Source organism: Gracilinanus agilis, chromosome 5 (assembly GCF_016433145.1).
Source record: "Gracilinanus agilis isolate LMUSP501 chromosome 5, AgileGrace, whole genome shotgun sequence".
Classification (NCBI taxonomy): Eukaryota; Metazoa; Chordata; class Mammalia; order Didelphimorphia; family Didelphidae; genus Gracilinanus; species Gracilinanus agilis.
This window is the reverse complement of record NC_058134.1, coordinates 201,027,984-201,053,309: the sequence shown is the minus strand read 5'-3', so window position 1 is coordinate 201,053,309 and position 25,326 is coordinate 201,027,984. Positions and strand designations below refer to the sequence as shown.

The following is a 25,326-nucleotide window of genomic DNA, read 5'->3' as shown; positions in this document are numbered from 1 at the left end:
AATGCCTGCCCTTTGATCCAGCCATACCATTGTTGGGTTTGTACCCCAAAGAGATCATAGATAAACAGACTTGTATGAAAATATTTATAGCTGTGCTTTTTGTAGTGGCAAAGAACTGGAAAGGGAGGGTATGTCTTTCAATTGGGGAATGGCTGAACAAATTATGGTATATGCTGGTGATGGAATACTATTGTGCTAAAAGGAATAATAAACTGGAGGAGTTCCAGGTGAACGGGAAAGACCTCCAGGAACTGATGCAGAGCGAAAGGAGCAGAGCCAGAAGAACATTGTACACAGAGACTGATATACTGTGGTAAAATCGAATGTAATGGACTTCTGTACCAGCAACAATGCAATGACACAAGACAGCTCTGAGGGATTTATGGTAAAGACGCTACCCACATTCAGAGGAAGATCTGCAGGAGAGGAAACATAGAAGATAAACAATTGCTTGAACACATGGGCTGAGGTGGACATGATTAGGGATGTGGACTCGAAACTAACACACCAATGCAACTAACAACAAATATGGAAATAGGCCCAGAACAAGGACACATGTTACAACTAGTGGAAATGTGCGTCGGCCATGGGTGGGGGGTGGGGGGGTTGAAGGGGAAAGTAGGGGCATAAAGTATGTAAACAGGTTAAAAATGAATATTAATAAATGTTTTTTAAAAAAGTGCATAATGTCCAAGGACCCAGAGATGACAGAGTGTACATGTAGCCTACAGAAGGGCCCTCCAGAGCTTGAAACCAGCAAGATGGCTAAACAGTGGCCATACCAAGAAATCAAAGAAATAGAAACCTGACAGAGATGTATCATAATCTTTAAGGAGGTCTAAACATCTGATACTCAGTTGGAACTCATTATGGCAACAGAGGCCAAAGCTAACTCCAAGAAAGTTCCAAACAAAAGTACACAGCAATTTTGAGGCTCTGACCCTAGAATAGGTTCTAATATTCAAACTACATCCTGGTGAAAAGACTATAGCTAATTAACAAGGGAAAGTCTGCAATTGTTATTTTGAATCTGAATTGCCTTCCACCTAGTTGATGGTGACTGGAACCAGCAGCAAATTACAGGAATTCATACCAGAGGTAAATTCATGGAGTTTGCCCAAATTTTCACAATAAAAGAACTATTACTATTCAAAAGATGCTCAAGACACAAACTCAGAAGAAAAAGACCCTAAAATATTTACAAGCAGAATTTAGGAAAACACAACTTTGTCACAAGTTGTAACCAAGAACTCCTAGAAGAAATGAAGAGGGTTATTTTTTTTTCTTCAAAGAGTTTTTAAGTTATAAAAATGAAAATGCTAGAGTAAAGAAATGGAAAAGAAATGAGAGCTATAGAAAAAAGACTTGAAAATAAGTAAAAGGTTAGCACAAGAAATACAAAATCTTAAACCAAGCAACAATTGAAATTTAGAACAAACCAAGCAAAAGTTAATGCCTTTATGGAATAAGAAATAGCAAAACAAAGTTAAAAGACTGAAAATTTAGAAAAAGATATAAGGTGTCTTATTTCAAACATTAACCTTGAAAAGAGATGAAGAAGGGAAAATATTAATAATTACCAGACTGCTTGAAAATAATGACCAAAAATATCCCCATGTACCATGTTTCAAGAAATCATGCAAGCTCAGAACTACTACAATCAGAAGGCAAAGGGAAAATAATAAGAAACTACTGGCCATCTCCTTAATGAAAATCCAAAATGAAAACTGAGGAACGTTAGAGACAAAATCCAAATTTCTAGGTCAAAGTAAAAATAATGCAAACAACCAGAAAATACAAAAGTGCCAAAGTCAGAATTATACAAGATTTAGCAGGCAACACTATGAAAATAAAAGGGCTTCAAATATGATGGATGTTCCACAAAAGGCAAAAAATGAAGATTTACAACCAATAATAATTTACCCAGGAATAATTGGGGTAGAGGCCAGTTTTCAGGGATGGACATTTAATGAAATAAAGTGTAGTATTTCCAAACTTTCCTAAAGAAAAGACCAGAGCCAAATATAAACTCTAAAATACAAACCACAGAAGTCAAAAGAAACACAAAAATATGAAAAGAAGTAATCATGAGAGACTAAACAAAGTGATACAGGACCAGGGATTATAGAGGGAATTAAATAAGACACTCCCATGGGGACCTGAGAGTGCTTCCTGCTGTTTTGATCCTCTTAAAAGAAAAGGGAAGGAGGTAAACTGGTTGGGAAAGGGAAAAATATCTCACATAATTGGGAGTCTTCAAGTTTACAAACAGAGAGGATGGAATGGGAGAAACATATAACATCTGAACTTCACTTTCATCTGAAATGGTCAAGGGTAGGATGGAGGGTAGATCAAGATAAAATTTAATTCACTAGAAAGCAAGGAGGGAAGGATAAAAGGCAAGATAAATTCAGGAAGGGATGTCATAAACTAAACAAATCGAACCACAGGCAAATATGGATCACCAAGGGAGAGTTTAAAAGGAAAAAGAAAAAGACCCTGCTCCTTTTCCTATGCCAGAGACACACTTTAGCTTGAGGAGAAAGGCTTCTTGCAGAAGGGGTAATTTGATCCCATTCTAAAAGGAAGCCAAGAGACAGAGCATTCCAGGATGAGGTACAGCCTGTGAAAAGACAGTTTAAAAAAAAAAAAAACACGAAGTCCTGTGCTGGATCTCAGAGTATATGGAGGGGAATAAATTCTAAGAAAATTGGAAAGGGAAAAAGGAGCCAGATTATGAAATATATTAAGAGCCAAACAGTTTTTATATTCTATCTTGAAAGTAGCAGAAAGCTACTAGAATTTACTCTAATAGAGGGGGAAGACATGATCAGATCTTCACTTTAGGGAAATCATTTTGGGAGCTGCATGGAGGATGGGCAGAAGTGGAAAGAAAACTTGAGGAAGACCAAACAGAAGCCTACTGCCATAGTCCAGGCATAAGATAGTGAGTGCCATTCCAGAGTGGCAGCATAGAGAAGGGAATGTATAGAAGAGATGTTGGAAAGGTAAAAGTAACAGGACTTGGCAACAGGCAGGCACTTTATCTTGCAGGTTGATGAATGCATAGCCAGAACTACCTCAGTGTTTGGGAGGCTCCAAAAGAAAGTGTGAGAAAAAAGAGGTATTAAGCAGGCTGAAGGTCTACAGAGCATGGTGTTGATCTCACTGTTGTATGCCTATCAAACCTGGACAGTATATCAGCACCAAGACAAGGACCTGAATTGCTTCCATTTGAATTGTCTTAGGAAGATAGTGAAAGTCATCTGGCAAGATAAGCTACAAGACTCTCAGTTCCTTTGTTGAGCTGAACTGTCAAACATTCAAACTCTACTGCAGAGAGTGTAACTTCAATGGGCTGGCCACAGTACCCCAAATTCCAAAGGCATGATTATCTAAAAGACTATTATAGAGAGGACTCACACAAGGAAAGCACTCACAGGGAGGTCAGAAGAAGCAATACAAGAACACTTTCAAGGTCCCTCTGAAGAACTCTGGTATGGTTTGTGAGACATGAGGGACAACACTGGCACAGGACCAGACATCCTGCATGGCATACCTGTATCCCAAGGCTTGTGCTCTGTGAGCAAAGCAGAATTGCAACAGCTCAAAAAAAACCCATGGTAGTTGCAAATTTAGAGACATCTCCATCCCAAAAGTTCATATAGACCATTTCTCCAACCTGTGCTTTCCAGGGCTTGTTATTGGCCTGATCAGACACACTGCCCAAACATAGTGATGTCATTTTGGTCCTCCTTGAGTATGAAAGACAACAACCATCACCTTTGACAGTAATAGGGAAAAAGGAAATATTTGTTGTCAAAGAATGTGTTCTGATTTGGATAAGTTGAATTTGACATGGCTATGTCCAGTTCAAGATGTCTAAAAGGCAGTTGGCGATGTATTACAAGACTAGACAGAGAACTGTTACGATTAAAAATGATAAAGACTGATATAATAAGAGAAATTAGTATTTTAATTAAAGCCATGGCCATGTTGGTAAAATATATATGACCGTGTCTATCTTTTATATTTACCACAGGAGCCCATCTTCTAGCCAGTCCTCAGGAAGGTCAAGAGACCTCCTCTAGGCTCTCCCCCTGAATTTAAACTTCCCCTGCATGGGGACCTTCGATGTTCTCAGACCCTAAGACCCATTGGAATCATGGGTAATGTAGTCTCAAAGCTCCCACTTGTCCACGAACACTACTTTTAAATGGCACCTCCCCAATTCAAAACAACAGAACTTAGAGCTGAAAAATTCCTCTATTTGACATTTAATGCTCTTCACAACCTTTTCCCATTCTATCTTTCCAGTCACAATACTCCACTGCATGTACTCTATGGTCTAATCAAACTGATCTTATGTTCATAACACAACACTACCCAAACACCAGAGCCTAAATGAGGCCTTTACTAATACCTTCTAATATATCTCCCTCAAAATAATACTATATTTATACCTAGGTCCCAATCGGAACAAATAATAAATTCCTTTAAGTGGCTGTATCATTCAAATTTACACTGCATATTTTCCTCTGGTCAGGAACTAACTTATCAAATTTAAAATACTGCAAATTCAGATATACATGACTACTTCCAGGGATATAATATTCACACCAATTGAGATTTTGCTGTACTTTGCATTTACTTTGTATACACTTGTATATGTTTGTTTTCTCCATTGGCAGAATACAAGTTCCTTTAGTTTAAAGATTGTTTCTATTTTGTCATTGTAACCCCATATGTCTAGCAGTCCCCAGCAAAAGTATATGCATATATATATGTATATTTTTTTTGAGTGAATGAAGATACTTTTTCATAGTCCTTCAATGGTTCCAAAGTGTACTTCACAACAAATTCATGGTTTTAACTTCAAAATCTCTTCCAGCTTCAATACTATTACCCAGAAAAAATAGCACTAGTCTCTCAATGTTCTTGGCCTTCCAGTGCAAAAGAAAAATTACATTGATTTTTCCCCTCATTTATTATTTAAATGTTAAACAGCTCCAGTTCACCTGAAATAACTCTTCAGGTGATCCATTATTCCATCTCAATAACCTACTTAAGGAAACAGCCAACTCATAGATATAAGTTTCTTTTATTTTGTCTATAAATTAGTAAACCTTGACTTCCAGAAATTCTCAAATACATTAAAACTAATAAAAGAGAACAAATAACCAAAATTCAGATAAACACCTCTTCAAACCCAGGTACAGCAAATAGCCTCAGGTCTATCTTTATTTCCCTCCTTCCATCTTGAGAAGATTTAGCATAACTGTGAAATAAATGACTCAATTTTGACAAGTTTACCAGAAGGTATTTCAGGGCATGGCTAAGGCACCTTAAGACAGAGTCCCATATATAAGAGAGTATCTTTCAAATTTTATAATGCACTCTAACCAAAGCTACATAAAATTCCCTCATCAGTAATAACCAACACTCAAAGGAAAAGCAATCAACAAGTAATTATTAATGACATATTAAATTCTAGAGGAAATAAATCCCAAAATCGTAATTTATTTCTAAGTATATTAGCAGGTAACTCAAAAAGAATTATTCAAACAATGGCTTTTGATTTAATGTACTGACTCTATCATATCAAACAGCCATTAAGAGCTTATAAACAGATACAAAGTCTTGCAAAGAGATTGAATGTGTTCTAGAGTAGAACCTATAGGATACAAAGAGTATCCTATAGGCATACTCTGCCTCCAAATATTCCCAATTATTAATTCTTTCCCTTTCTCCATCAACTTCTTTATCCAAAAAAAGGTAGAAAACCAAATCAATTATTTTTACACTTATTTTTACATTTACATTGGACATCAGGTTCATGAAGCACTTTATATAATACATATACAAAGAACTAGAAAAACACAAATAGTCCTAACCAAAAATTCCATTATTCATACCACATAAATACTCTTGTTAATAAGTTTTTCCTATGAATTTAACTTGCTAGTTCAAATCTATTCATCAAGAATTCCTAAGTAACTAAAATTAGGTATTTTTAAGGGATAAAATTAATTTTGTAAATAAAACAAAAAACTTACCCATTTGCAGGATCCAAGGCAATAGCTCTTGGCTGATCCAACTCTTGCCAAAATAATACTTTTCTTAAAGTTCCATCTAAATTGGAAACTTCAATCCGATTAGTTTCAGAATCTGTCCAATATAATTTTTCTCCCAACCAATCACAGGCCAGCCCATCAGGGGATAATAATCCAGAAATGACTACATTCTGTACACTCTCGGTTTTGTTAAATTCTGTTCGTTTAATGGCTTCTTCACTTACATCACTCCAGTATATTAAGCCATGGTCAAAAACGAAGTCCACTGCAGCTGCATCCTCCAAACCTCCAACCACAATTGTAGCATTCTCTTTGCCATTGGTGGCATCCACCAGTCTTAAATCCCGTCTATTTGCATAAAGCAACAAGGGGGCCCCTATAAAAGAAAAGAAATATACAGGTAAGAAAGATTAATTAACTTAGATGAATTGGGATTCAGACCTAAAGTTAAAATATTTTTAGTTTTTATTCACTATAACAAGTTAATATTATTTAGAACCCACTGATTAAAAATAGAAATGGCAATTTAAAAAGTTTACTGTGGAAAATCATGCAACCTTAGAGGTTATCTAGCGAAATCTCTACCTATCTTGTCTGCAACAACCAAGCCACTAGAAAATGGTTATTTCATTATTTGCACAAGTACCTCCAGTCATAAAAAACTCACAATCTATATATCAAGACAGCTCATTTAATTTTTGGACAGTTCTAATGTATGTGAGAGGCTTGGAGGAAAAGAAAGAAGCAGGGAGATTGATGTGATGGAGAATACATCTAAGATTGTCTTTTGCTGTTAATTTCTTCTACAAGGTCACATTTTTTCCATTTTTTATCCACTTCGTTGTGTATTATTATTGCATTAGCCTTTACACAGGGTCTACTAAACGTCAACAAAGCCAACAAAAAGAAATGAAAATGTACTGAAAAGAAGTGTTAAAACTGGGAAAATTTTTTATAACAAATATCTCTAATAAAGGTCTAATTTATAAAGAACTAAGTCAAATTTATAAGAATACAAGCTATTCCCCAAATGGCAAATGGTCAAAAGATATGAACAAGCAATTTTCGGATGAAGAAATCAAAGCCATCAATAATCATATGAAAAAACATTCTAAATCTATCTTGATTATTGTTGTAGGTAAATTAGGAAAGTTAAGGTGACAAGCAGAAAGCAGAGAGTAAAGGTTCTAAAACACTGGGTGAGTGACTGGCTGAGTTGGCAATTAGTCCCTGGACTTTCACCTGGATGGTGCTCTCTCAAAACTTGTCTGTGGACCACCAACCATCAAGATTTCACTGACTGGAAAGAAGTTGAGTTTTAAGTCACACTTGTGGACAGTGGAGTCAAAAAGCCTTACTCCCTCTCCAATTTGGATTAATTGCTGTTACCTCCTGGATTCCTTTTTGAAGAACCACAGACATGAGCTCTCCCAATCAGCTCAGTTGGACCTGTTTCACCTTCCAGCTTTCCCTTACTTTAAATATCATCATAGGGAAACTCTGAATAGGATTGATTCAGGCAGCTGGGTAATTTAGAGAGATCAGTGTAGAAACCCAGTTGGACCTTGGTGGGAGGGAATCCAGATCTGTTCCAAGTTAGGTTATCCCAATCCCTTATCTTACCTATCCCTGTTAATTTAATAAACCTTGTTGTCACCTTAACAGTCTCTCCCTGAAATCCCTACCCAGATCAAGTTACTGGTCCAAGAATATTTAAGAACCTAGAGATTCAGTTATCATTCATCCAATGTATATACCACCTATTAATACCCTATTCAATACTTATTAATAGTTTATCAATGCTTATTTAACTCAGACAAATTATTTTATATTTTCATTAGAGAAATGCAAATTAAAACAATGCTGAGGTGCTACCTCACACCTAACACACTGGCCAATATGGCAGCAAAAGAAAGTGGTACATGTTGGAGGGGATGTGACAAAATTGGGACATTAATGCATTGTTGGTAGAGTTGTGAACTGATCCAACCATTCTGGAGGACAATTTGGAAATATACCCAAAGGGCTATAAAAACTCTGTATTGCTCTTTGTTCCAGTACTGGGTCTATATCCCAAAGAGATAATAAAAAGGGGGAAAGAACCTACTTGTACAAAAATATTTATAGCTGCTCTTTTTGTGGTGGCAAAAAATTGGATACTGAGGGGATGTCCATCGATTGGGGAATGGCTAAACAAATTGTGGTATATGTTAATAATGGAATACTATTTTGCTATAAGAAATAATAAGCCAGATGATTTGGAGAAAACCTGGAGAGATCTGCGGGAACCAATGCAGAGAGAAACAAGCAGATCTGAGAGAACAATGTACACAGTAACAGCAATATAGGAAGATGATTATCTGTGAAAACTTTACTATTCTCAGTATACTATGCAATGATCTGGGACAATCCTGAAAGACATGATGGGGAATGCTATCCACCTCCAGAGAAAAGAACTGTTGGAGTCATCTTTCACATCAGTGTATTTATGGCTTTATTTGGGGGGTTTTGTTATGTATTAATTTGCTCTTACAACACTGACCAATATGAAATTGTGTTTTGCATGACAATAAAAAATAAATAAATCCTTCAAAAAAGATGCAACTAAAAAAAATAAAAGTTGCTAAATACTTTATCAAACTGAAAGAATATACATTAAATAGTTTTTTGGTTTGAAAAAAAAAAATCTTAACTTACCAGACCACTGACATTTACTGATCTGAAAGCTGTGATTAGCAAGAACATAAACTTAGAGAGTATAATTAGGGGTTATCAACACCATAGATAAGACCAAAACTATGTTGCAATAATTCCATCAAATTCTCATTCCTACTACTGAAAAGATTAAGTAATGCACAAAACCAAAGCGTAAAACTTTATCCTTGAAGGGGAGACTCTATCACCTCAAGATTACTAACGTTTTCTAAGTCCAAACTAGTATTAATGTGAATAGCTACTAGAATAGAAATTAGTTTACTATCTTGAATCTGCTAAGGGTATTTACAGGTTCAAAAACATGTATATTTGGATATACATGCACACAAGTTTTTCAACTGGCTAGGTTGGAATACACCCTTATTTTTTTAATATAGCCTTCATGTTTGAAGCCTGATGGTAATTATCTGTGTATGTGGATACTCAGACACTTACCAGCTATCTGACCTGGAACAAATCACTTAACTTTTTTCTGTCTCAGTTTCTCCAAATGTAAAATAGGGATAACAATAGCACCTACCTCACAAGGATGTTATAAAGATCAAATGAGATAGTTTGTAAAATGCTAAGCACAGTGCCCAGGTATATCATAGGCACTTAATAAATACTCCCTTCTCTTTCCTATTCCTTAAAACAATGCAAAACAATACAAATAACAACATGTCCATGTGTGTTCATCCTTTGTGAAATCTGTCCCTGTTTTCTCAGAAATCTGCTTCAGGGGATCCACTCAATGTGTTGGAAAGACTTCCTCTCATTTTCTTGACAATGCATGGATACTAATGGAACAAGAAGGTTGTCCATAAGTTCTCTCACTCTCAATATATGGTCATTTATTTCTATCTTTTACACTATTTTTCCTACATAATTCCTTTTTTGTAGCATGTTGCAGCCTGCTCACAGCCATTGTGCACTTCTTCATTGCCCTTTGGATGACCTATTTAAATTCCTTTCAGAGTAGCATTTTATGGCTCAGAAATATCTCAATTGAGTTATGACAATATGAGCCAAAGTTTTAGGGTGAAAATTGAGGTCATTAAAAGAACTAAATACAATTCTGCCTACTTTCCTCTTCTTGTTCAATTTGGAACCCAGACAACTCTCCATTTCCAGTGGGATTCCAAGATATCTGTATTGACAGACCCAGCTCTACTGGGTTATCCAAACAACTAAAAAAAATGGTGTTTTTTTTTCACTAACATAGTTTTTACTTTTAGTTAAGGTAAACTTTTGAATAATTATGAATCTTATTTAAAAGAATCTAGGGGACAGCTAGGTAGCTCAGTGGATTGAGTTAGGCCCAGAGATGGGAGGTCCTGGGTTCAAATTTGAACTCAAGACACTTCCTAGCTGTGTGACTGGGCAAGTCACTTAACACCCATAGCCTAGCCCAGAGATGGGCAACCTTTTGAGCTTGGTGTGTCAGAATTCGCCAAAAAACTGAGCATAACTCTGGTGGTGTGTTACTTCAAGAAAAAAAAAACATAATTTCACAATATTTATAGTTTAAATAACAAAAATGCATAATCGTAATATATAACTATTTAATAAACCAAAATAGGTAAATTAATATAGGTAGAATTGTCATCTATATTGCACTGAGTGTCTACACTACACTACAGCAAATGCTTCATCCTCAGCATTCAGCCCCATACTTCTCTGTATGCAACCGCGTGTCATCTAAAGTGGCACTGACACACGTGTCAGGTTTGCCATCACCAGCCTAGCCCTTACCACTCTTCTGCCTTGGAACCAATACACAGTATTGATTCGGGGAGGGGACAGGAGGAAAGGATCTACAATGTTCTGGAACTTAACAAAATCTTCAGAGATTTTGGCACACAATCATCCAAAGGTTCTCACCTTCAAAAGTAAATCCTTCTTCAATTTCAACTCCACAGATTCAGTTACAAAAGTTTTGGTCAGTATACGTCTCTCTGTCTTAGATTTTACTTTATATTAATAATCAGAAGATTAGATAAATATATTTCTGTAACTACTGAAGTTGTTCTCATCTTATTACTCACAAAAGTGGATTTGATGGATTTGATCTATTTCTTCAAATTAAATATCTAACTGACCTGAAAAAGAAATGAAAGATCTTTCAACTATGGAAAGAGAAAACACTTAATCAAACAAAGGATAAAGAAGAAATAAAATGGACATTGATTGGTTAATACTGAAAAGTGTGTTTGCATAAGCAAAATAAAAATCCCCTCAAAAGTTCTCCAATAAAAATCTGATATCCAATACAGGGATTGCTATAAAAAAAAAAAAAAAAAAACAAAAGCATTCTCCAATAGATAAATGAAAGAAAAATGGGAACAGAAAATTCTCACAGGAAGAAATTCAAGCTATCATTATCCATATGAAAAATGCCCTAAATCACTAATAATGAGAGAAATGGAAATCAGAGGTCTGGTTAAAAACTTCTAGGAATCAGACCAGCAAACATGACAAAAAAAAGAAATGGCAATTGCTGGAGGGACTACTGGAGAAAAGATTCACCAATGTACTGTTTAGGGAGTTATCAACTGACCTAATCAATTCTGAAAAGCAATTTGCAATATACCAAAAGTCAAAACATCGTACCCTTTGAGTAATATTTCTCCTATGCACATATCTCAAAGAGGTCAAAAGAAAAGTGAAGGAACCCATAAGCACAAATTATTCATAGCAACATTTTTATTATAGAAAATAACTGAAAACAAAGTGACCGCTCATAAACTGGAAATAGATTGAACAAATTAAAGCACATGACTATAATACATTATTATTATTCTGTAAGAAATTACAAAAAGGACAGTGTATCAGATAATACTTTTATAAATTGATAATGAGCAAACAGAACCAGAATCTCTAACTGGATGTCTAGTAGACATTTTAAACTGAACCCATCTTTTCCCTAAAATTCTTCTCTCTTCCTATAACCTCTCCATTACTACTGATGGTACCACCAACCTCCCAGTCACCCCAACTTACAATCTACCTGTCATCTCTCACCCCCCCCATATCCAATCTGTCATCAAAGCCTGTGGATTTTTTATCTTTTCTTATCTTTTCCCACTCCAGGTTATTCTCCAGTAAGCTGTCAAATAAACTTCATATGAACAGATTTGAGCTGTCACACACCCTCCACCCCTACTCAGTAAATTTCAGTAACTCCCTATCACCTGCAGAATGAAATATAAAACCTCTGTTTGGGAGTTCAAATCCCTTCATAATCTACTCCACACATCCAGAATGGCAGTCAAAAAACATTGGTAGATGACTCAATTTTAAAATACTGTCAAATATAGCTGTTATTTCCATTGTTTTATCACAACTGATTTTTTATTTTTTATTATATATTTTATTATATAAAATCATATAATTTTATTACAATTTATTGAAAATGAATCAATCTATTCTTCTAAATTATCAAGCTATTGATTAATCAAGATTAGAAATAACATTACTAATTTGCTAACTTCTCATTCCACATAATATTAAAAAGAAGTAGACCCTCCTGAACGCAAAAGCTCTATGCTAGGATTGGGAAACACAAAGAGCCTTTGCTACTTCGGACTCTCTGCACTCATGAAGTCTGCAGAACTGTCCATAAACACAGTACTTTTGTGATTATGATTCAGAATAACACATGGGAAGTGCATAAGAGGCAACAAGAGGAGGATTGAATGAGGTTGGAAGGTGAAAAGCTCATTATCAACCAAGAGGATTAGAGTAGACATATTGGAGGTAGGATCTGAAGATGGAGAGGAATACCAATGGTAAGGAGGAACAAAAATGTAGACACTCCAGGCATCAGGCACAGGGTATTTATGGGAGATGCTGAGTGTCAAGTTTGTTAAAGAAAGGAGTACTGAAAGGCTGGATAATATGATAAAGTTGGAAAGAAAACAGTACTAAACTACAGAAGAATGTCTGCAAAAATATAAAGAGAATGGGGGCAGCTGGGTAGCTCAGTGGATTGAGAGCCAGGCCTAGAGACGGGAAGCCCTAGGTTCAAATCCGGCCTCAGACACTTCCCAGCTGTGTGACCCTGGGCAAGTCACTTGATCCCCATTGCCTACCCTTACCACTCTTCCACCTATAAGTCAATACACAGAAGTTAAGGGTTTAAAAAATAAAAAAAAATAAAAAAAAATGTAAAGAGAAGCAGCACAGCCCAATGGAGACCAAAGATTCTGCCATCGGCCACTTATCCTGACAGAGTAGTAAGTAACTTACACTTCTCTGGGCCTCAGTTTTGTCATCCATAAAATAAGGGGGTTGGACCAGATGGAACATAGGGCCTTTTCATTACTAGGCATATTTATTATTCCATGGTCCAAAGGAAACTGAAGTTTACTCAGAAGGCAATCAGAAACAACTAAAAAATTTTAACCAGGGGTATGACATGACCACACCTATATAGAATAAGATATGAAAGATGGTTGGGAGGAAAGCTAAATAGAACTGAAAGAGACCTATTAAGAGGTTCTCAAAATAGTTCAAGAAAGTGGTAATAAAGCTGTATACTATTGTAACGCTAATAGAAATAGAGATGATAGAATAAACATGGCAAGACATAGTGGAGGCAGAATTAACAGAAGCAAAAAACAAGAGGCCAAAGGTTCAAAAACTATAAGAAGTCTCCTATGTCTGTATCATAAATATTTTCATTCAGAAACTCAGGAGATATTTGACATGGAAAGTAAAAATTTTCCTCATTAAAAACAAAATTTGGGGCAGCAAGGTGTCTCAGTGGCTAGAGAACCAGGCCTGGAAACCAGAAGTTCTGGGTTCAAATGTGGCCACAGACACTGGGCAAGTCACTTAACCCCAATTGCCTAGTTTTTTACCATTCTTCTGCCTTGAATCTAATACTTAGTATCGATTCTAAGACAAAAGGGTTTAATTTTTTTTTAATTTTGAAGATGAGGAATGAATGGTTACATATGTGAGTTATTTCCGAAAGTTCCATTTAATCATATTCTCAATTTGTTAAGAATACTATCTCAAAATATCAAATTAGGAAAGTAAAAATAAAATGTCATTTAAGTACTATTAAACTTGCTAACATTGAAAAACTAGGCAAGAAACAAAACGATCAACACAGCATCACCATTTCCTAAGCAGATTTACCTAAGAAGGTAAATCAATCATCAAAAAAGAAGCTAAATGAGCTCTTTGTGGTGGCAAAAAAATGGTAAATGAGGGGATGCCCTTCAATTGGGGAATGGTTGAACAAATTGTGGTATCTGATGGTGATGAAATTCTATTGTGCTGAAAGGAATAATGAACTGGAGGAATTCCATGTGAACTGAAAAGACCTCCAGGAATTGATGCAGAGCTAAAGGAGCAAAACAAGGAGAATGTTATACAGAGACTGATACACTGTGGCACAATCGAACATAATGGATTTCTCTTCTAGCAGCAATGCAATGACCCAGGACAATTCTGAGGGACTTATGAGAAAGATGCTTTCCACATCCAGAGAAAGAACTGTGGGAATAGAAATGCAGAAGAAAAACATCTCCTTGATCACATGGTTTCATAGGGATATGATTGGGGATGTATACTCTAAATAATCACTCTACTGCAAATATTAATAATATGGAAATAGGTCTTGATCAATGATACAAGTAAAACCCAGTTGAACTGCTTATTGGCTACAGGGGGCGGGGGAGGGAAGGGAAAGAATATGAATATGAATATGAATATGAATAAAGAATATGGATCACAGAACCATGGAAAATTAATTCATTCATTCATTTAAGGCTTGAAAACCATTATAGCTAACAAATATTTTATCTTTTTGCCAAACAGAAAGATACTGTTGTCAAAGGAAACACAAGTTTAGAAAATAAACTCATTTGTAAAATGTCCAAAGATTATGAGTAATATCACCTCATAAAAAAAATCAGCGATGGGAAAAAGAAATTGACAACAAGCTTATTAGGAAGAAAATCAATTTAGCCAAAACATCCTATTTAAGGATAAAACTACAAAGCTGACTAAAAAGAAAAAAAAATGCATCAGAATCTCTACCATATTTTCTCCATTAATGGCAAAGGAGGTACTGCATTTGAACTCCAGCACTATATAGCCTTGCTATAGGTATGCTACATTAAGGAAGCTTATGGCAGTTGACCTAGTACACAGGAAAAAAGCATAAAAGTAGACAATACAATTTTGAGGGCACTTTGGAAGAGGACTCTGACTGTCCAAATCTCACATATCTTCTCTAGCAAAGCCCTGAAGTTCTCAAACTGAATAGTGATCAAGAAATGCAATGAGAAACTACAGTGAATTCTCAGACCCTCAAACTGCAGTAGGACAAGATGAAAAGGGGATAAAGTGGATAGTAGGAAAGCCAGCACAAGGTAGCCTCCCTACGTGAAGACCAGAGACACTTATTGCCTAGAAACTCAGTGCTATTTGGAAGCAGCAAGAGCAGAGGACTCATAGAGACTGGGGAGATCCAAAAGCAGTAGAGAAGGTGGAAGTCCCAGTGAGCAACATTGGACAATGACCAGCAAAGTGCTTCTGTACTCAGATAGGGACATCCCAGGACCACCGGCTCTGAAATTTCTAACACTCCACATCTCTAGATAGGAAGAAAAACCCTAAAGATAACATCATTCTGGACCTCAAAGATCCTAACTCCAAGAGGGGAAGTTTAGTACCTAGGGGACCCAAAACAAGACCAAGCTGGGCCAGCCACTCTACCCAAAGATGAGCAAGAGGAGTGGGTGGTCTAGGTCAGGCAAAAAAGCCAATTCAATAACTAAAGATGGAAAAATAAGTCGACATTAACCAATATCCAAAAATACTGTGGCAATAAAAACAATAATCATCTCCTGAAAGAAACCTCAAAAGGAAAAGTCACAGGAAGGTCAGAGCAAAATCCAGACCTTCCAGCTTAAAAAAAAAAAAAAATTCTTCAAAAATCCAGAAAGAAGCAGTTCAAGTCCCAAGGAACAAGTCAGGATCACATAAGATCCTCTATTTTAAAAAATCATGGAATACAACTAAGAACTTAGCCTGCAAAGCTAAGCATGATCCTATAAAGGAAAAGTAGACTTTTAATAAAATGAAAGGCTTGCAATTGTGCAAGCATTTCTGATGAAAAGTCTAGAGCTAAGTAGGAACTCTGAAATGCAAGCCATTATTTACTAAATCATCGTCCAATTTTTATATACTTTTTTAAAAAAGTAAGTAGTATGAAAGGAAGATTGACAGTGCCACAAAGGGAGAACATAAAGATGTTGAGAAAAAAATCAGACCTTCCCTTTTTACCATAAATAAATGAATAAATAAATAAATGCGTGAATAAATAAAGGGATGAGTGAATAAATAAACAGGCCAAAAAACATTTCTAGCCTATATACCTATTTTCCTGTCCATCAACAGAGTATTTATTAAGTACATGCTATGTGCCAGGCACTAAACTAGGTGTCAGAGGGACAAAAACAAAATCTTTATGAGAATAATATATACATGCATCAAGTGCATCTCTGATCCAGCCACTTGGCATAATAGTACAGAATAGATGTACTGAAATGCTTGCTGTCTGACTGACAAAGGTAAAAGAATAGAACAAGCTGGGTTTTAGAAAAGATATTCTACAGCAAACCACATCTTTACAATCATAACTGACTAAAGGTGCACAGTAGACAAAATTCCACCACGTATATTATTTGTTGACTACAAAAAAGCATTTGATTCAATAAAGCTAATAAACCACCTTTGGGCTTTCCTCCAACTAGGAATCTCTTCCCATACATGTTTTAAACTATGATTTAGGATTCCTTAAATAATGACAACTTTGTTTTTTTTATTTCCTATGATTAATATTAACTGAGTATAAAACAGAAAGGCATACTTACTGGAAGTATTTGTCACTATTCTGAATAAGGTCCAGCACAAAATCCAAACCAAAAAAGGATTCTCTTTGGATAGTAACATTCTCCAAATACTCCTGTTTGTGGATTGCCATGCCTCAAGTCCTGGAAGACTACAGTGTCTCCTAAATAATATTTATCACCATGGGAGTTTTGCCCACCTACACAGAAAATACTAAACAGATGAAGAATGCCTATTGTCCAGAGTCAGAAAACCCATAAGGTTACATTACTAGTACAGATATGTCTTGACCAGTCATTGTAGATGGGTAATGAACTGGACTCAGAATTAGAGAGGAAGAAAAGAACAGCTGGATAACATTTTGGAAATTATGTAGGGATTTTACACCTAAGATTTCACCCAAAAGGAAGGCTCATTTTGTTAACATCAACATTCTTCTAGTCATGGAATACTACAATCTTCCAAGTTGCAAATAGCAATGGAGAGGTGAGCATGAGTAGGCAGCAAGATGTCAATAAGGAAAAGCTATTCAGAAGCAGCAGCAAAAAAAGGCTATCGCCAAAAAGATAACATGCACATAAAAGAAGGTCTTATAACAAGACTGAGGAAAAAGCTGCAATGCCCCCCAGGAATCCACCCAATCCCAAGAGACTATCATGAAAGCTCTAGGCACACTGGACAGATTCCCTGTGAAGGGTCTATAGGAATTTCTGGACAAGAATGGCAAAAGAAGATAATATATGAAGATGCTATACTACAATTTGAGAGAATATCATTTTTTTTTAAATCCTTACCTTCTGCCTTAGAATCAATATTATGTTGGTTCTAAGGCATTAGAATTTTAAGAGTTATGCAATGAGGGTTAAATGACTTGCCCAGGGTTACACAGCTAGGAAGTATCTGAGGCTGGATTTGAACCTAGGACCTCCCATCTCTGGGTCTGACTCTCAATCCACTGAGCCACACTGAGCCACCCAACTGCCCCCCTATTTTCTAAACCTAATTTGTGAAATTAAGAAAGTGTTCAATAAAACTTACAAATTAATGATTTATTCACCTATTATCAGTGATGGTACCATTACCAGAACACAAAAACACCAAGCTGCATATTTCTTATTAATATGTCACGTGACTTCACATTTCTTTTACAGTGTATAAGATAGCATTTGAGTATCAGCTTCTCTCAATCCAAATCTCTTTCCAAAATTAATTTAATATAGCACTGAATTTATAATCACAGTTCAAATCCCAGCTGCACACTATAAATGAAATGAAAGTAAAATATTAAATGTAATATTAATTAAAAAAAAGATTGTGGTCACAGAGTCTGTTAGTAGCTCTTAACAATTAAGTTTTAACCAAAATGGAGATAAAGTAAAAAGAGGGAAATGTAGAGAGACAAAAAAATATCACCTAGCTAAAATACCCCAAGCTGAATCAGGAAGCTGATATCCGCAGCCCAACAAGCCACCAAAAGCCCAAAAAAGCACAGCAGGCACCAGAGCTGTGGCTCAAGCCAGTGTTCCACCCCAGGGCTCTGCATCCCTCAAGATAGGTATGCAAAATGGGATTGGCGTAAGAGGAGCTTAGGGAGGAAGAGCCTGGGGAGTGGATTCTGTCTACATAACTAACTTACTAGTGTAACCTTGGGCAAATCATTTCCCTTCTCTAGGACTAAGTCTTCATCTATAAAAAGACTTCATGCCCTTTCCAGCCATTAGATTGTAAGTTCCTTGAGAACAGAGGCTGTTCTTAGTGCTTAGCACAGTGCTTGGTATGTAGTAAGCACTTAATAAGTGATTGGTTGATTGCTAGATCTATGAGTCTATCATAATTACATGATATATATTATATGATACCTCTATGACCATTCATGATCCTTATAAGCAATGTATAACACTCATCAAAAAAGCAGACTGTACTACAACCAGGAGAATCATATTACCCAATACCATTACTTCTGACCAAAAAGAATTCATGAAGATGCTTTTTTTAAACCCTTACCTACTGTCTTAGTGGATACTAGGTATCAGGTCCAAAGCATAAAATCAGGGCTAGGCAACTAGGGTTAAGTGACTTGCCCGGAGTTGCACCGCTAGCAAGTCTCTAAAGCCACATCTGAACTCCAGACCTATCTCCAAGCCTGGCTCTCCAACCACAGAACCATCTAGCTGCTCCTATTACTTTTCATTATTATTCTTTATAGTACTTTTGATTGGAATGAAAACACTGAAGTAACTGGGGGAAAGAGGGGAGAGGCGTCGATGATTGTGAGTATGCCACATCCAAAAAAAAAAAAAATAAGCCAAATGAGAAACAAAAAAATGCTAGGCTAAAAATGTTTTTCTTTTTTTAATAATTTCAAAAAGGGGGCAGCTGGGTAGCTCAGTGGATTGAGAGCCAGGCCTAGAGACAGGAGGTCCTAGGTTCAAATCTGGCCTCGGACCCTTCCCAGCTGTGTGACCCTGGGCAAGTCACTTGACCCCCCCTTGCCCACCCTTACCAATCTTCCACCTATGAAACAATACACAGAAGTTAAGGGTTTAAAAAAAATTTTGAAAAAAAGAATTTCAAAAAGAACTCACAAAGTAGTTAATTCTAAAGGTGTATTAATTTTGCAAGGAAGAAAATAACCTATCCCCATTCTTTCCACTGATATGACAGCTTTTCAAAATTATTTACACTGCCCTACACTAAATATCATAGGATAAAAAATGGTCATAAATATACATAAGAGCCAAGGTTAAGATAGCAGACAGCGCCAGAACATCAGTCAGGGTTCCAGATCCATCTCTGATATATACAAGCTTAACCTCTCAATGTCCTAGCCAAATTGCTAAGACTATGAATTATTGAATAATTATAGATCAAAGGTAAAAAAAAGTTTCCTTATTAGACATTCCCTATCATGATAAAATCACAAAGACAAATACATCCATATTAACGTTTTGTGTACGTGTATGACCATTAGGCAAAGTTAAATTCAGTTCAACATTTCTCTCTACCTATACAAGCTGGTCGTAAATAACACAACTTCCTGAAAAAACTTAATCAAATAAAATCACTGCAAATTCAATTATCTACTTACATTACTAATGCACAATCTACTTATTAGTTTATCAATGTTTTAATATAATTGTCTTCTAAGTTAGTTTCCAACTTAAAAGTCTCCTCATTTTGGGGCAGCTGGGTAGCTCAGTGGAGTGAGAGTCAGGCCTAGAGACAGGAGGTCCTAGGTTCAAACCCAGCCTCAGCCACTTCCCAGCTGTGTGACCCTGGGCAAGTCACTTGACCCCCATTGCCCACCCTTACCAATCTTCCACCTATGAGACAATACACCGAAGTACAAGGGTTTAAAAAAAAAGTCTCCTCATTTTACTCTCTTGGTCTTGCCTTCATGGGGTTTATTCCAAAATATTTTTAAAGCTAACTTTCAACATTGATACAATAGTATCAAAGAAAGGTTATTGTTGTGAAAATAACTGAAGCTTTTATAACATACAGTCTACACCTTGGCAATACAACGGGTCAGGCACCTGCAAAAACAAATTTATACAAACACTAATAAAAGGTGGAGGGAATTGATTTTATACAAACACTAATGGAGGGAACTGATTTTGCTTAACTAACCCTATTTGTCACAAGGATTTTTTTTCTTTTCTTTCCTTTTAAGTGGGGGTAGGGTGGAAAAAAGAAAATAAATGCTTGTTAACTGAAAATATTAGGCAATAAATCATAGTTCTTTAGTCTAAACCATTGGGGGGGGGGGGTGAGGGGGAAATCAACTTTGAAAACTTGGCCAATAGCAATCTGCAGTTAACAAGATGTAAGGATAAATTTAATGAGTAAGCTTGCCTAAAGAACAGATAAAACATACCCAACCCCTAGTTTTTGGTTTAACTATTTTTCTTGGTTGCAAGAGAGGACCCAATGGGGGCAGGAGAAAACTACTAGGTTCCACATTGACCTAAAAACAAAAAGCCTCAATAAAACTTTTTAATATCACTCCCCCCTCAAAAAAAGAAAAGAAAGGGCTAAAAACATAGGATAGTTTTGCTTTTTAATAGTTTAAAATTTTATTTTTTCAAATTACATGTAAAAACAATTTTTAACTTTAAAAAAAATGTTGAGTTCCAAATTCTCTCCCACTATCTTTCTCTTCTCCCTCATTGAGAAGGCAAGCAATTTGATGCAAAAAAACCCTTAAGTTTTACAGAAGAAAAACAACTGCTTGAACACATGGGCTGATGGGGATATTATTGGTGATGTAGATAGATGCTAAACGGTAATTCTAGTCCAACTATAAATAATATGGAATTAGGTCTTAATCAATGATACATGTAAACCCCAATGGAATAGTGCGTCGGCTAATGGGGGGGGGTGTTTGAGGGAGAGGAAAAGAACATGAAACATGTAACTATGGGAAAATATATTCAAAATAAAAATTAAAAAGGGAAAAAATAAAAATTTAAAAAGTTTTAAAAAAAACTTGTTTTACAACTTGTCTGGATACTAATGTGAAAGAAAAATTTTGGTCCATAATTTATTCCCAATCCAAATTAATACTTAATTTTAAAGAACAACTCTGAGTCACTTCTATAATTCATGAACCAAACTAGCTGTTTCTTAAGATCAACTTGGACTTACTTCATAACTATCTTTCTACCTACAAATCATTCTTATTTAAACATAGATTACTTAGCTGACTTTCAACAACTTCATTTAGAATAAGTAAAGAATTTGCTTTAGTTAGCTGCCATTAATAAAAATTATACATTATCTAAATTAATGCTCTGATCAGAAATGTTTCTGCATAGAGGTCATCTCTAATCTTGATGAAATATGACAAACATACATGAATAAGGAATTAAAAGTAATCTTCCAGCTACAGTAATGATGCATTGGATAGAGAACCAAGAAACTTCTGTCTCGATTAAGAGCCCTTAAAAGGCACTTAATCTCTCAAAGACTGTTTCCTCACTAGCAAAACAAGGTTGTTGGGAAAAAATAACATCTTCCATCTCTAATTCTCTCTACCCATGAAGGAAAGCATTAACACTCATAATGAAAAACATTGTCACACCAAAAAATTCCCATAACATGGTTATGGGACAGCAAAGATCCATTCACATTTTCTCTCCAGTTCCTTCTCCGAAAAGAGGGCTACAAATAAAATCTAGCTAGGAATCAGGGTCACTAGGATGATAGCACCTTAAACAAAAACAGGTAAACAGAGATTGATCACACTTTTTCCAATTGGAGTCCAAGTCTATGAAAGAGTGACTATATCAGAGAAGATCAAGATATCCGTCTTGGCACAAGAGTTTAAACACTAGAATAAGGATGAGTAGATAAATAAATAGATTTAGATATAAAGAGATATAAATTTATCAAAACACAATTTTGGTATTAAAAAAATCAAAATCAGTATTATGTTACACTGATCAAACTAAACCTAAAGCAAACACACAGAATTACAACCTGGCCTAGTGGATAGAGGGCAATGAATTAGGAAAGGGCCATGGAATTAGGGAAGTCTTCATAAACATAATGTCCAAAATATAACAGCTGGTGACCATGGACAAGTCACTTAACTTCTTAGTGCCCAAGGTACTAGGACGCTAATTGTAAATTACAGAAGTTGCATATCAGCATAGGTGAACAGTTTCCAAACCAGAAGTTCCCTAAACCCAATGAAATCACAAATGGGACTTTAACTATTAACTCTGTTCAAATGGAATAGATTTAAGCCAAAAAAGATAACTACTTCTCCCAGGTGCACCAAAATTCTTCTGTTTCAATAAAGAAAAAAAATTTAAGGTCCATCTAAGTAAATGCCTTCTTGTACTTAGCAAATCACCAAGCACTATGTCCATCCTGTTAATTGGTCCCTGCCCTCCTACAACTTACATTTGAAGAAGCAAATGTGTCTAATGAGTCATAATTATTCAGTTAAATAATAGTAGTACTGCACAAAGAAAAACAAAGGATGTTTATCTACCCAAGAGAATATTATCACTATCTGCCCAAAATATTTTTACAAGTAGAAATTCCCAGTTAAATTCATAACACATTATCTTTCTGTTCCCTGAAAATTCAATAAATCTAAAGTAAACTTATTTCACTTGTATTTAAACTTTATGTTTTCATTTTTCTTCTGCAAATTTGCATTGGACCAAAGGCCTCAAGCCTGAAAAAAAAATGAGTCGTGCAAACAAAAATAATAACAAAAACTGAAGATAAATCTAAACTATCAGTACTTTTTCAGCCAACTAATGGCAGCTGACATCAGCTATATCCTCACTATTTTATGGCTAACTTTAAAAAAGGAGAGTGAATACTTTGCAAAAGATGTCTGAAGGGTGATAAAGACCACAAAGTATGTGTCAGCTTCATAGAACAGTTAAAAATGCCAAAGAATCGTGGAATATTATTTATTTTAAGGGCAAAGAACCTAAGACAGTTCATGACATCCAACAACACGCCAAGCACTCACTGGGTGCTCAATAAATGAGTCTATGAAATATTAGCTCAAGTCTCCGTTTCCATAAAGACGACTTTCCCACTTCATGCCAACTCGTATACTTGCATGTTCTGAACTAGTCAAAGGCTAAACAGGAAACCTATCCAATGGATTCCCAACCAAAGAGTAGAAAACTTTTAGGGCCTGAAAAACACGATTCCTATATCCCAAACAGGAGTCAAACATCAACTGTAACAAAGGTCGTGAAAAATAGTTATGGGAGATGAAAGCTCCCCCTAATAAACAAGAGTGGGGGGTAGGGGTGAGGGAAGCTCTGATGCCTCTACACCTTGGATGCAAACTTTCAAAAAGTAAACATAAGCACAAAGAAATCTTTTCTTCTATGATGATTATTCCCCCTTCAACCTCTTGCCCCAATACACACGTACACATGCTCACGAACACAGATGGTCACACTGCAATAATAGATCAGGGGCAGGGAGAGAGTGACAAGGAATTCAGGGATTCCCCCAAATGAGGGACGTCGACCCGTGGACTCGAGGTGGAGAAAGCCCCCAAAGGGTTAGCCTGCATTGTGTCACTCCAGCACAGAACGCAGCCCCTTCTCCTGGGCCCCTTCTCTCTCTCTCTCTCTCTCTCTCTCTCTCTCTCTCTCTCTCTCTCTTTCTCTCTCTCTCTCTCTCTCCTCCTTCTCCCGAAGCCAGGCCCGGCCTCTCGCCTCCTAGCCCCCTTTCTCGCCTCCCCTTTCCCTCCCCTCCCCCTCCTTCCAGACCCCAACACACAAGAGTCACACAAACAAAAAAACATAAATCTCATTAACTTGGGCGTCGCGGTCCTCCTCCTCCCCCTCCCCCCTTTTCCTCTCCCTCCGCTGTTTGCTCACCTCTCAGGAGGACGCAGAAGCTGCAGGCCAAGAGGCTCCTCAAGACGGCCCCCATCTTCCCCTCCTCCTCCTCCTCGCTTTCTCTCTCTCTCTCCTCTCACCGGCTCGAGGCAGCCCGAGGAGGGGGAGGCGGCGAAGAGGAGCCGGGGCCGCCGCGGCCGCCCCGCACGGTCATGCTGCCCAGGCTTTGCAGAAAGAGAAGAAAGAATCGGTGGCCGGCCCTCCTCCCTCCCTCCTTCTTTCTCTAGCGCTCGCTCTCTCTCTCTCCCACACCGCTCCCTGGCGCCGCCTTCGCTGTCCGCACTAGAGAGCTACTTCTCCCTCAGGGGCGCCTCGGCGGCGGCGGCGACCAGCGCCTCGTTCCATTCTCCTTTGCGGTGACGGTGGTGGTGGTGGTGGCGGCGGCGGCGGCTCCTCCGCGGGTTTCACGCAGCTCCTCATTCAGCCTCCGCCTTCTCCCAGCGCGGCGGCGGAGGCGGCGCAAGGATACACAGGCAGGCAGAACGAGCCCCGCGCCCCGTCCGGCCGCGCTCTGTCTCCAGCGCTCCCTCGCGCTCCTCCTCCACTCCCCCTCTCCTCGGCCTTTCTCTTTCTCGCCCCGCCCCCCCTCCTCCTCTCTCTTCTCCAACTCTCCCAGTCAGCCTCCTCCTCCTCCTTCTTTCTCAATGCTGCCAGTCAATCCTCCTCCTCCTCCTTTCCCTTCTCTCCCCTCGACTCTCCTCCCTTTCTCCCCACGCTCCCAAGTCAGTCTCCTTCTCCTCCTCCCTTCTCCCCATGCTCCCTGGGAGCCTCCCCTCTGCTGACATCGATTCCTATGCAGCTATGCAAACGAGGGGGCGGGAGGAATCAGCTGGCAAGGTTTGGGACCACTAGAGATCTCTTTGGGTCTCTCTCCAGGCAGAAAGCCCATCTCGTGGAAAAAGAAGAGAGATTTTTGTTTTATTGTTTATTTTTTAATTCTGCTTCCAGAGAGATGGGGGGGAAGGGAGACGGTGTAAGTAGGGAAGAAGAAAAAAATTAAGTACGAGCCATTGTCGCATTCCAAAGGGATTCTTTTTCTTGCTCCCTCTCGGGCTCGGCGCTCTTGGGAATGAGGGTGTGAAGCGACCCTCGGATCAACCTTGGCGCTGGCGTGGTCGGGACTACTTTCTCCGGGCTCGGAGCCCGGTGGAGAGTGAGAACCGTGATCCTTTGTGCTGCTGCTTCTCCTTGCAGGTGAACCCTCTGGAACGGAGGGGTCAAGGCGCCAGCATAGGGTGCGGGGTCTGGACTAGACCGAAGAACGGAGTTCGTCGGGGGACGCAACCTAATGACTGCCT

The 25,326-nt window shown here is 37.6% G+C and overlaps 1 protein-coding gene across 1 annotated transcript in view; it reads right to left on the bottom strand.

The window, feature by feature from the left end:
• The window catches only part of LRP6 (LDL receptor related protein 6), a 137,199-nt gene extending 112,693 nt beyond the window's left edge, over positions 1-24,506 (bottom strand). The window contains exons 1-2 of the mRNA XM_044679784.1: positions 24,008-24,506; positions 6,057-6,450 (exon numbers count right to left, since the gene is read on the bottom strand). Coding sequence (XP_044535719.1) covers positions 6,057-6,450; positions 24,008-24,062 — 449 coding nt within the window. The 5' untranslated portion in view covers positions 24,063-24,506. The remainder of the gene's footprint in view (positions 1-6,056; positions 6,451-24,007) is intronic.
• Positions 24,507-25,326: the final 820 nt, after the last annotated feature.